Source organism: Oncorhynchus mykiss, chromosome 6 (genome assembly GCF_057628025.1).
Source record: "Oncorhynchus mykiss isolate SJ-2025 chromosome 6, ASM5762802v1, whole genome shotgun sequence".
In the NCBI taxonomy this organism is placed as follows: Eukaryota; Metazoa; Chordata; class Actinopteri; order Salmoniformes; family Salmonidae; genus Oncorhynchus; species Oncorhynchus mykiss.
The window spans coordinates 10,639,629-10,652,687 of NC_143027.1; the positions used below are offsets into that span (position 1 = coordinate 10,639,629).

Here is a 13,059-nt window from a genome sequence, read left to right on the forward strand (position 1 = left end):
GAGAGAGAGAGGGAGAGAGAGAGAGAGAGGAAAATAAGAAAGGAGAGAGGGGGAGAGAGAGAGAGAGAGAGAGAGATGAAAATAAAAAGGAGAGAGAGAGAGAGAGAGAGAGAGAGAGAGAGAGAGAGAGAGAGAGAGAGAGAGAGAGAGATGAAAATAAGAAAAGAGAGGTCGAGAGAGGGGGGAAATAGAAAAAGAGTGAGTGATAATAACATGAGTACAGTATGTGTGTGGCTCAGTGTGGATAATGAATTGAAAGAAAGGCAGGCAGCAGATTATAGCCCTGCACAGCTCCAGGTCAGTTCTGTGTCAATTACCTCTGTGTCATTACTGGAACAGCCGTTCTGTGCCTGGGCATAATTTAAGAACAAGGCCCGGTGTAAAAAGTCCATCAGTGGAGATGAAGAGATATGAAAGGGTTTGTGATTATAGTGTGTGGGAGGAATGCGATTGATAACTAGCCCTTCTCTGGGGTGTAGGTCCCGTGTGGCTCAGTTGCTAGAGCATGGTGCTTGCAGCATCAGGGTTGTGGGTTTAAATCCCATGGGGGACCGGTCTGGATGAAAATGTTTGCTCTCACTACTATTCTAGATAAGAGTGTCTGCTAAAATACAACATACTGTCTATTTGTTTGAGGTGTGTTTATTGTTTTTGTTTATCTTATTGCGAGGTCGCTTGTGAGCAAGGCTTTCATTGTATTTGTGTACATATGAGAAATACATTGAAACTTCAACCTTGAGGGAACCTCGGGCCAGTTTACTCAATCAAACAGGTGAAAGCTGTGAATTTAAAGGTGAATGAAGAATAGGTTTACACGTTAATAATGAAGACTTTTCCAGAACTTTGTCTTGTTATTGTTATCTGGACATAGGTACCCACTAAACATAAATTATTGAAATGAATTGGTTACATTTACCCACATACAGGCCTTGACAACATGAACATAGGAACATGCAATGTGCATAGAAATTACCACACGCAAAGACATATCTCTGGATATGCCAAGAAATAATGGGCTAGGTGAGTGGCTTTGAGTGAGGGGAATAGCTCAAATAGCTCAAAGCATGTTTACAACTATCATTTAGATCTCCTGGATGGTCAGTCCTTGCATCCATAGCTCAGTCTATTTGAGAGTGCTTACATGTCTCCAGCCTCGTCCCTCAGCTGTTTACCAACACAGTGGCGGGGTGGGACTTTGTTGTTTGAATTGCCCCCCACCCCCCCCCTGCAAGTTATTGAGTTGTTGATGTTTATCTTTAAATTGAAGTGCAGTATGATGACCTGCAACTCTTAGTCTCTGCTCTTCTCAATTGGTTCATTACAAATGTAAAATATCAAATATTCAGTAGACGCCGCAGCAATGCTCTCCCTCATCAGATGTTCTGGTACATACTGTACAGTGCTTATCATAGCAGTATAACAAGTATTTAATTCCCTCAAAAGGAATTATATTATTTGATTAAGAAGTCAGAGTTAATGTAATTACTTTGTAGTTAAATATTAATTTCATCTTTGGAGGCACGGTGCGTTATGTTTGTGTCTCAGGCCATTATCTCTAATGAGATCTGACAATCTCATTTGTAATCTACAGCAGACCCCTCTGGAAGTTTAGGATTCGTCAGGGGTGTCTGCGTGTGTGTGTGTGTGTGTGTGTGTGTGTGTGTGTGTGTGTGTGTGTGTGTGTCTGTCTGTGGGTCTTGGTCAAAATGTGTGCACTATATAGGAAGTAGGGTGGAATTTGGGACAACTCTTAACCCCTGCACCTCCCCCTCGGATTTGCTGACACTCCAAAATTAAACATACTATAGGCAAACCCAGAGTATATTGATAGTGCAACAATATAATCTAGACGTATAATCTAGGCATGTATTAACATATCAAAGTCACACTTTGTTTCAGAGTAGTTGTAGTACACTTAGTGTACAGAACACCATCCTCATATTGAGTCGCCCCACAACACAACAGGTGCACCTGGCACCTACAAACATACCCCATTCAAAGGCACTTAAATATTTTGTCTTTCCCATTCACCCCACCGAATGGCACACGTCCACAAGGGATCATAGCTTTCACCTGGATTCACCTGGTCAGTCTATGTCATGGAAAGAGCAGGTGTTTATAATGTTTTGTACACTCAGTTTATAACTGTGGCACTTTAGCTAGCAAGTTTTTTTTCATTGGGTTAGCAAAAACAGAGCACAAATAGGTAGGATGTGGGAAACTGGACTCTGTGGGTACCACAACCGGAAAATCTGGTCGGGACAGATGTTCGTGGGAATAAACGGGGAGTGTCTACAACTGGTCGGTGCGACTACAACTACCAGCAACATACACTGATAGCAAAACATCTCTTCTCTGTGCCAGAATCTGTTCTGCTGGTAGTGCTGCAGTTTCTGGACCACACATTGCCCCTTGTGGTATGGGTTCAAACCTCACCTGCGTCTTCATGTCTATATTTTCTATTTTCCCCTCATTTGAATTCCATACGGTCACTTGTCCACTCAAGCTTAACATTGTTGTCATCTATCAACCAATAGGTGTCCTTGGAGAGTTCCTCAATGAGCTTGACACCTTGAAAAGCTAATTTCACGACGATGGCTCACCACTCATCGTACTGGGCGATTTTAACATCCCGACGATTGATTTCAATTAATTTATTTTCTCCTTTGACCTCACCCTTTCCCAGTCACCTCCTACTCACAAGGCAGGCAATACGTTTGACCTCATCTTCACTAGAGGCTGTTAGCCTTCTAATCTCACTGCAACCCCCTATATATCTCTGATCTCCCCCAACCCTACCCACTCAGCCCCTAACCAGATGGTCATGCGCCACCGCAATCTTCGCTCTCTCTCTCCCTCTACTCTCTCCTCTTCTAACATGTCCTCTCTTCCGTCTGCTATCCTCTCTTTCTGCGTCCTTTGACTCTCACTGTCCTCTTTCCTCCCGGTCGGCCCGACCTTCCCCTCCTGCTTCGTTGCTGAGTTATTCACTGCTAACAGAACAGGGTTGCGGGCATATGAGCGGAAATGGAGGAAAACTAAACTTTCGGTGGACCTTCACTGTATATTCCTTCCACTCCTTCCTCTCTACTTTCTCTTCTGCTATATTTGTTGCTAAAGATGCTTTCTATCACTCTAAATTTCAAATTTCTGCTTCCAACCCTGGGAAACTATTCTCCACCATCCTTAATACTCCACACTCTTCCCTCTCCCTCCTCCCTCCTTGCAGATGACTTTGTCAACCACCAGGTGACGTGGAGAGGGTCTGTTTTTGCACCACGTACTCTCACTACTGGTGTCCCCCAGGGCTCGGTTCTAGGCCCTCTCCTCTTCTCTCTATACACCAAGTCACTCAGCTCTGTCATATCCTCACATGGTCTCTCCTATCATTCCTATGCAGATAACACTCTATTATTTTTCTCCTTCCCCCCTTCTGACACCCAGGTGGCGACACGCATCTCTGAAAGCCTGTCAGATATCTCTGCTTGGATGTCAGCCCACCACCTCAAGCTCAACCTCGACAAGACGGAGCTGATCTTCCTCCCAGGGAAGGCATGCCTGCTCAAAGACCTCTCCATCACGGTTGACAACTCCACAGTGTCGCCCTCCCAGAGTGCTAAGAAGCTTAACGAGAACCTGAACAACACCCTATCGTTCTCTGCAAACAATAAAGCAGTCACTCGCTCCTGCAGGTTCATGCTCTACACTGGTCGTAGAGTACGACCTTTCCTCACACAGGAAGTGGCACAAGTTATAATCCAGGCACTTGTCATCTCCCGTCTAGACTACTCTCTGTTGGCTGGGCTCCCCACTTCACCATCAATTCCCTGCAACTTATCCAGAATGCAGCAGAAGACGGTATACAGTCTTCCTATTTTCTCCCATGTCACCCCACTCCTCCACACACTCCACTGGATTCCAGTCAAAGATCTCATCATCTTCAAGACCCTGGTGCTTGCCTATGGAGCAGCAAGGGGAACTGCACCACCTTACCTTCAGGGTATGTTCAAACCATACATCACAACCCAAGCATTCCGTTCTGCCACCTCTGGTCGCTCCCAGTCAAAGTTCTTTCCTGTCCTGGCATCCCAATGGTGGAACAAGCATCTTAAATTGTAATTTGTATTTAATTTCACCTTTATTTAACCAGGGAGGCCAGTTGAGAACAAGTTCTCATTTACAACTGCAACCTGGCCAAGATAAAGCAAAGCAGTACGACAAAAACAACAACACAGTTACACATGGGATAAACAAACGTACAGTCAATAACACAATAGAAACATCTATGTACAGTGTGTGCACATTTTGAATGGGGCATGCCTATTTAAGATGGTGAGGAAAGTTTTTTTTTTAAACAACCTGGCATCCTCTACTGACGGGATGAGGTCTATATCCTTCCAGGATACCCGGGCCAGGTCAATTAGAAAGGCCTTGGTGAAGTGTTTTAGGGAGTGTTTGATAGTGATGAGGGGTGGTCGTTTGACCGCATACACATTACGGATGTAGGCAATGAGGCAGTGATTGCTGAGATCCTGGTTGAAGACAGCAGAGGTGTATTTTGAGGGCAAGTTGGTCAGGATGATATCTAAGAGGGTGCCCATGTTAACGGATTTAGGGTTGTACCTGGTAGGTTCCTTGATCATTTGTGTGACATTTAGGGCATCTAGCTTAGATTGTAGGACGGCCGGGGTGTTAAGCATGTCCCAGTTTAGGTCACCTAACAGTACAAACTCTGAAGATAGATCGGGGGCAATCAATTCACATATGCTGTCCAGGGCACAGCTGGGGGCTGAGTGGGGTCTTTAACAGGCGGCAACAGTGAGAGACTTGTTTCTGGAAAGGTAGATTGCAACACCGCCCCCTTTCGCAGTTCTATCTTGACAGAAATTGTTGTAGTTCTGTAAATTTCAGAATTTTTGGTGGCCTTCCTAAGTCAGGATTCAGACACAGCTACTACACCAGGTTTGGCGGAGTGTGCTAAAGCAGTGAATAACACAAACTTATGGAGGAGGATTCTGATGTTAACTTGCATGAAACCAAGGCCTTTAAGGGTACAGAAGTCAACAAATGAGAGCGCCTGGGGAATAGGTGTAGTACTGGGGGCTACAGGGCCTGGATTCACCTCTACATCACCACTGGAACAGAGAGGGTTAGGATAAGGGTACGGCTAAAGGCTATAAGAACTGGTCGTCTAGTGCGTTCGGAACAGAGAATACAAGGAGCAGATTTCTGCGCGTGGTAGAATAGATTCAGGGCATAATGTACAGACAAGGGTATGGTAGGATGTGAGTACAGTGGAGGTAAACCTAGGCATTGAGGGATGATGAGAGAGGTTGAATTTCTGGAGGCACCAGTTAAGCCAGGTGAGGTCTCCGCATGTGTGGGGGGTGGGACAAAAGAGAGAATGCCAAGAGTGTGCAAAGCTGTCATCAAGGTAAAGGGTGGCTACTTTGAAGAATCTCAAATATAAAATATATTTTGATTTGTTTAACACTTTTTTGGTTAATACATGATTAAATATGTGTTATTTTATAGTTTTGATGTCTTCACTATTATTCAACAATGTAGAAAATAGTAAAATAAAACCTTGAATGAGTAGATGTGTCCAAACATTTGACTGGTACTGTATATGAGAAGAACTGGGAAAATACTACAGTTCTCTAGGTAACACTTAATAATTAGATGTACACTTATTTACAATGACAGCCTACCGGGGCAACAGTGGGTTAACTGCCTTGTTCAGGCTGAGAATTATTGATTTTTACCTTATCAGCTCAGGGTTTTGATCCAGCAACCTTTCAGTGACTGGTCCAACACTCTAACCACTAGGCTACCTGCCACCCCAAACATCACAGTATTTCTACCAAACATACTTTGTATAGAACACTGTTCTAAAGGTTATTTAGCTATTTTGTGTCACTGTGGCAGCCAAATCTGCCTGCTTGCATGAAACACAGTGCTCCATCCTCGAGACAGCACGTAAGTCAGACCTACAGAGACAGCGCACCAGTCACTGGTATGGAATACATATCAGGAACTTCTTCATTCCTCCTCCTCAGACCTCACCTAGTCTCAAAACTCAAGTCTCACCCCTCCTCTTCAATCCTCACCCTTCAACCTATTTCGTAAGGCCACCACGCAAGGTCAGATAAACCCCCCCCACCGCAAAACTTCTAGCAATTCTACACATTTTGCCATTGGGCAGAGAAAAAAGTTGCAGATTTATAGCCAATCTCAGAGAAAATGTTTCTGTTTTATAAACATCAATCAGCACCCCGTGGAGAATAGTCAACAACAACAATAACAACAGGAACAGGAACAAGATTGTTTTAATAATAATAATAATAACATGGCTGTATGGCATTTAGTAGATGCTTTTTTCTAAAGCGAATTACAGTCATGCGTGCATAATTTTTTTGTATGGTGACCCCAGCGAGAATCTAACCCAAGATCATTTGATTAAGAATAACGTTGTGTTCTTTTACCTTACTGACACCCCTGCCCCTGTCCTCGCCATAGTTGGTCCCCAGGATCTCAAAGTAGATGTTGGGGTTGGTTCCGTTGTCTGTAAACTCCAGGAAGCCAGTCAAACCACTCACTCCAGACTGTAAGGCACAGCACAAACACAAACACAAAGAGGGTTTTTAGAAAATCCTGGTGAGATTAAAACTATTCCTCATGAGACTGAGACTGTACTAATATGGACACTGTACAATAGTGATTAGTAAGGTCAAAGCAACTACCAAAGAAGTATTCCCAGAAAAAGTCATAAAACATTGAAAATGGCTTTAATAAAAGATCTCGTCACTCTGGACAATGTCTGCTATTTCATGGGCCCGTTGGAAAACGTGATAGATAATAAGACATCTTCAACCCTCCAGCCTAGACACTGTAAAGTGATTACCTGGTTTGATCCAGTTGTAGGATCTTAATTTGAGCCAGTTTGCTACAGCAGGAAAATAATCCTGGAGCAACAGGAAATGTGAATTATTATGTGGATTATACGTCATGGACATTTTTGTTGGGGTTGATACATTTTTCACGAGAACAAATCTAGTCTGAAATTTCTATGTGAAAATTACAAACTTCAGAAGTCTTTTTAAACCTCAAATACAATACAGTTTTAAAGTTTTAAAACTTTTTTAATTTCCTGAATTGCATTCTCCGGCAGTTCTCCTGTAACAGGGTGATCAAATGAATATCCTACACTTGTAAGTGTGGGGCTTTTTCAAGAGAAACACTCTCGCTTTGATATTTCCGTTGATGTGTACAGAGGCTATGCCTCGCTCCCCTCACACCCCTTTCATAATTCAGCCTGCATTACACCTGCACTGATGGTAGCCCTGTCTGCAAGGCTGCGTTCGAGAGCACAACAACGTGACCGCCCGCATTGGGAAACAGACGGTTTATTCATCTACATGCAGCCTGTTACATTAAAGTCATGATAATAATCGCCTGTTGTTCATTTACTCTTAATGTGTTCTTCTTTTGCTAAATGAGAGCAGGCTTAAACATAAAGAGTGCTCGGCAGCCACGAACAAAGCACCACACCATGAGTAGCCTTTCATCTCCCCAAAGCTCTCCAACATCACAAACGAGTGCAGAGAGCCCGTCCCCCTCTTTCCAAATTGTAGGTCTAATTAAAACAAAGACAATTGTTGTAAATGTATTGCACCAATACTGCGCTGACAGGATTAATTAGCTGTCCAATTAGGAGAGCTGAGCAGTATACGGGCAAGTTCACCCTAACGCATGCATTGAAAAGCCAATAAACAGCCCGTTCCGCTAATGAAGCCGTAGAACATTGGTCCAATGAGGAAACCCTGGGGAATGTAATATGGGCCCATTACGTGGCTGGTTTACAGTAAAATAACAAGGCATACGCCACATTAACATCACCACAGTTATTACAACAGCCGGCAGCAGGTGCAGGAGAGAACACCTCACACATACAACCAGTCTCAGGACTGGTTGGAGAGGGACTGAATTATTGGGACTCGACCTTTGTTGGCTCACCTTCCCTACGGCAGGGCCGGTGTCACTTTCACTGATTGTGTGTATGTATGTGTGTCTGTCTCTGTGTGTGTGTGTGTGTGTGCAGACACGTGTCGACAGGTACAGTACACTCCCCAGGAGCTACGGCCACAGGGATAGAGAAGGTGTTAACATCACGTCCTGTCCTGCACTAACACAGCAGCTCTGGAGAGCACGATGTCACCTCAACACGACAACAACGCCAACAACACCACCAGGGCTTTATTCAATGCCTAAGACAGTGTCCCTAACTTCATATCCATTTCAAAGGTCCCCGCTGAGATAAAAGTGGGGGCAGATGAGATGACGTCCACCCTTGAAGGGCTATCCCTTGTCTGTCATAATATCACTTGTTTTTCACATTCATACAGTGGTTTGCGAAAAAATTCACCCCCCTTGGCATTTTTCCTATTTTGTTGCCTTATAACTCAGAATTTAAATGTATTTCTTTTTTTGGGGGGGGGGGGGTTGGGGGGGTTGGGGGGGTTGTATCATTTGATTTACACAACATTCCTACCACTTTGAAGATGCAAAATATTTTTTTGTATGAAACAAACAAGAAAAAAAAGAAAACTTGAGCGTGCATAACTATCACCGCCCCAAAGTCAATACTTTGTAGAGCCACCTTTTGCAGCAATTACAGTCTCTTGGGGTATGTCTCTATAAGCTTGGCACATCTAGCCACTGGGATTTTTGCCATTTTTCAAGGCAAAACTGCTCCAGCTCCTTCAAGATGGTTGGGTTCCGCTGGTGTACAGCAATCTTTAAGTCATACCACAGATTCTCAATTGGATTGAGGTCTGGGCTTTGACTTGGCCATTCCAAGACATTTAAATGTTTCCCCTTAAACCACTCAAGTGTTGCTTAGCATGCTTAGGGTCATTCTCCTGCTGGAAGGGGAACCTCAGTCCCAGTCTAAAATCTAAGGAAGACTAAAACAGGTTTCCCTCAAGAATTTCCCTGTATTTAATGCCTTCGATCATTCCTTCAATTCTGACCAGTTTCCCAGTCCCTGCTGATGAAAAATAATCCCATAGCATGATGCTGCCACCACCACGCTTCACTGTGGGGATGGTGTTCTCGGGGTGATGACAGGTGTTGGGTTTGCGCCAGACATAGCGTTTTCCTTGATGGACAAAAAGCTCAATTTTAGTCTCATCTGACCAGAGTACCTTCTTCTATATGTTTGGGGAGTCTCCCACATGCCTTTTGGCGAACATCAAATGTGTTTGCTTATTTCTTTATTTAAGCAATGGCTTTTGTCTGGCCACTCTTCCATGAAGCCCAGCCCGTAAAGCCCAGTGTACGGCTTAAAGTTGTCCTATGGACAGATACTCCAATCTCTGCTGTGGAGCTTTGCAGCTCCTTTAGGGTTATCTTTGGTCTCTTTGTTGCCTCTCTGATTAATGCCCTCCTTGCCTGGTCCGTGAGTTTTGGTGGGCAGCCCTCTCTTGGCAGGTTTGTTGTGGTGCCATATTCTTTCTATTTTTTAATAATGGATTTAATAGTGCTTCGTGGAATGTTCAAAGTTTCAGATATTTTTTTAGAACCAAACCCTGATCGGTACTTCTCCACAACTTTGTCCCTGACCTGTTTGGCGAGTTCCTTGGTCTTCATGGTGTCGCTTGCTTGGTGGTGCCCCTTGCTTAGTGGTGTTTCAGACGCTGGGGCCTTTCAGAACAGGTGTATATATACTGACATCATGTGACAGATCATGTGACACTTAGATTGCACATAGGTGGACTTTATTTAACTAATAATGTGACTTCTGAAGGTAATTGGTTGCACCAGGTCTTATTTAGGGGCTTTATAGAAAAGTACATTTTTCCATTTCACTTCACCAATTTGGATGATTTTGTGTATGTCCATTACATGAAATCCAAATAAAAATCCATTTAAATTACAGGTTGTAATGAAACAAAATAGGAAAAATCACCAAGGGGGATGAATACATTTGCAAGGCACTGTAGTCTGCATCCCAAATAACATCCTATCTCCTATATAGCATACTACTGTCATGACTGTCCTGATCAGGTCAGGTTACAGGAGACCACAACCCTACAGATTATCTCTCAACCCCAAAAGAGGAGGAGAGATCTCGGGGTCTGAAGGTGTATGGGTTTTATGACCCCTCACACCCATGGTAAATCTTAGGCCACAGACAACATTCCTTTGTCCTGTTACTATGGAGAACCAGCCTCAGAACATTAAACATGCAATAAAGGGACTGTGGGACAATGGTTTCCATCAGCCACAATGGTGGTCATGACGATAGACAGAATATGAAAATGTATGTCATTTTCGTTTTGTTATTAAAGGTGAATAGATGACGTTATTACGAAAACATTGTAACGTCAACAGTTTACCTAGTTTATGTTTGATGTTTATACATTGGATGTTGTATGGAAAATGTCCAAATCAAAGAGAATGTTTTGGTAAAGATGAAATGTGAAGTTGTCTAAAATTGGATTTGAGTCAAATCTAGACCTTGCTCTTAACTTGGTACGCCCAGAGAATTGCCCTAAAGGCGGTTACGCCCACTTCTGACACGAGGATATAAAACCTGTGCGTGAAGAATGTACAGATAAGACTACGTGACCCAAGCTGCAGCCGAGGTCTAAAAAAGTCAACGAACCCAAAAACGCAACACAAGTTTGAAGACAAAGAAATCTTTTTCTACCCAAGCTACGGATGAGTAGCTGTGTCTAAGCGGGTGAATTCAAGTCGAACCACCTAGCCTCCACTCCTCATCGAATCAGGGTATCTACACTGTTTCATTCCTACGCTGTGAGTTCTGAGCTACAGAGCTGTCTGTCCTCAGAAGAGCCCGTCCAGAGCAAGGGAGAGGGAACAGACTCCTAAGCCAAAAGGACACTGACATTGTGAGGACAACCAAAGAGTTGCGCCGGAGAAGTGCGTCATTGAGCAGCCTGAACTTTCCACGCGGAGAACCCACGGAGACCTTCCCCACGTATTTACATCATTATATTCTGACCCATAAGAGCGGCAGTTTGGGGCAAGGCTAGGGATAGAATAAGCATAGCTGACAAATTCACCCAAATGTATATTTCTCTCGTGTACTTTCTCTTTTTCTCTCTCTTTTAAATCCCCATTTTGGGTAACACGTGCCATAGTGTGTTGGCCCGTTATACTAAGTTCTAATAAATAGCCTAGAATGTGTTTTTGTGTATGTATATCTTTTATCATCATTTTAGCTTTCTAGTAAATAAATACTAAGATTGGTGTGGTACGAACTCATTGGTGAGACCCGGGTCCGTGCAGATTCCCAGATTATGCGACCAGAACGAGACTGTAGAGGTAACTGGTTAATTAGCGGCTGTTGTAAAATCGTTATTCTGATATTCTTTGAGTTAATTTGGGAAATAGAAACTCAATAAAACAAATTTTCCCATGGTGCCCCAGGTTAATGAGTTAATAATTGCTTGATTCAGTTAATCACGCAATTAGAAACCTTTAATCATTCGATGAGCAACAGTCGTCACATTAACTAATACGACGTCACGACACTACTTTCAACCAAAACCATATGGGCCCTTATCACAAGTAGTGAACTATATAGTTCATAGGGTTCAATTTGGGACGCAAGCATTATCAAGGACCGGGACACCATGTGGGTGCAATTATTACCAGGTAGAACAGAAAACTAGCAGTACTCCGGACCTCCAGGCTCGGATTTGAATATCCTTGGTCTATAACCTGGTCTGGTAGTCAGGAGAAACTCCTATCTCTAAGAATAACCCCCTATATGGACCAGTACCTTTTTGACATTGTCCAGCATAGGCCGTCCTCCTTGCCAGGGCTTAGAGTTCTTGCGGATACAGGTGAGGCTGGCCATGCTGTGCCACTTCCTGTCCTCCAGCTTCCTGTGGAAAGTGTTGGCCAATAGCAGCACTGTGTCGTAGATGTAGCGGTTGGTGATCTGGGGAAAGAGGGCGGGAGGGAGGAAGTAGAGGGCGAGAAAACAGAAGGGAAGCAGAAGGGGAGGGTAAGACAAAACATGAAAGTGGTAAAGAGGGAGAAAGGAAGAAAACAGACCAAAAAAGGAGGGAGAAGTTAACAGTGGAGCAAAAGAAAAAGGGGAAGATGGTCAACAGTAGTGCACTACATAAGGAATAGGGTGCCATTTGAGATGCAGTCAAAGTCTGTTCTGCACCGTGCTGAAAGCTGCTCTGCACCCTGCTGAAAGCTGCTCTACTCTGCACCCTGCTGAAAGCTGCTCTGCTCTGCACCCTGCTGAAAGCTGTTCTGCTCTGCACCCTGTTGAAAGCTGCTCTGCACCCTGCTGAAAGCTGCTCTGCACCGTGCTGAAAGCTGCTCTGCACCGTGCTGAAAGCTGTTCTGCACCCTGCTGAAAGCTGCTCTGCACCGTGCTGAAAGCTGTTCTGCTCTGCACCCTGCTGAAAGCTGCTCTGCACCGTGCTGAAAGCTGTTCTGCTCTGCACCCTGCTGAAAGCTGTTCTGCTCTGCACCCTGTTGAAAGCTGCTCTGCACCCTGCTGAAAGCTGCTCTGCACCGTGCTGAAAGCTGCTCTGCACCCTGCTGAAAGCTGCTCTGCACCGTGCTGAAAGCTGCTCTGCACCCTGCTGAAAGCTGCTCTACTCTGCACCCTGCTGAAAGCTGCTCTGCTCTGCACCCTGCTGAAAGCTGCTCTGCTCTGCACCCTGCTGAAAGCTGCTCTGCACCCTGCTGAAAGCTGCTCTGCTCTGCACCCTGCTGAAAGCTGCTCTGCTCTGCACCGTGCTGAAAGCTGCTCTGCACCCTGCTGAAAGCTGCTCTGCACCCTGCTGAAAGCTGCTCTGCTCTGCACCCTGCTGAAAGCTGCTCTGCTCTGCACCCTGCTGAAAGCTGTTCTGCTCTGCACCCTGTTGAAAGCTGCTTTGCACCCTGCTGAATGCTGCTGAGACGGCTGGCAGTGAAACATGCAGTGATCATAAGGAGTAGGCTGGCATCATTTGAAAGAAAATTGATACGTGCACTCGTGTCATTTCATCAGTTCTTTGATCA

The 13,059-nt window shown here is 44.4% G+C and overlaps 1 protein-coding gene across 1 annotated transcript in view; it reads right to left on the reverse strand.

The window, feature by feature from the left end:
* The window catches only part of LOC110525094 (glutamate receptor ionotropic, delta-2), a 644,456-nt gene that overhangs the window by 194,425 nt on the left and 436,972 nt on the right, over positions 1-13,059 (reverse strand). Inside the window, 2 exon segments of the mRNA XM_090236958.1 lie at positions 6,486-6,605; positions 11,813-11,974. Of these exon segments, the coding sequence (XP_090093084.1) occupies positions 6,486-6,605; positions 11,813-11,974 (282 nt within the window).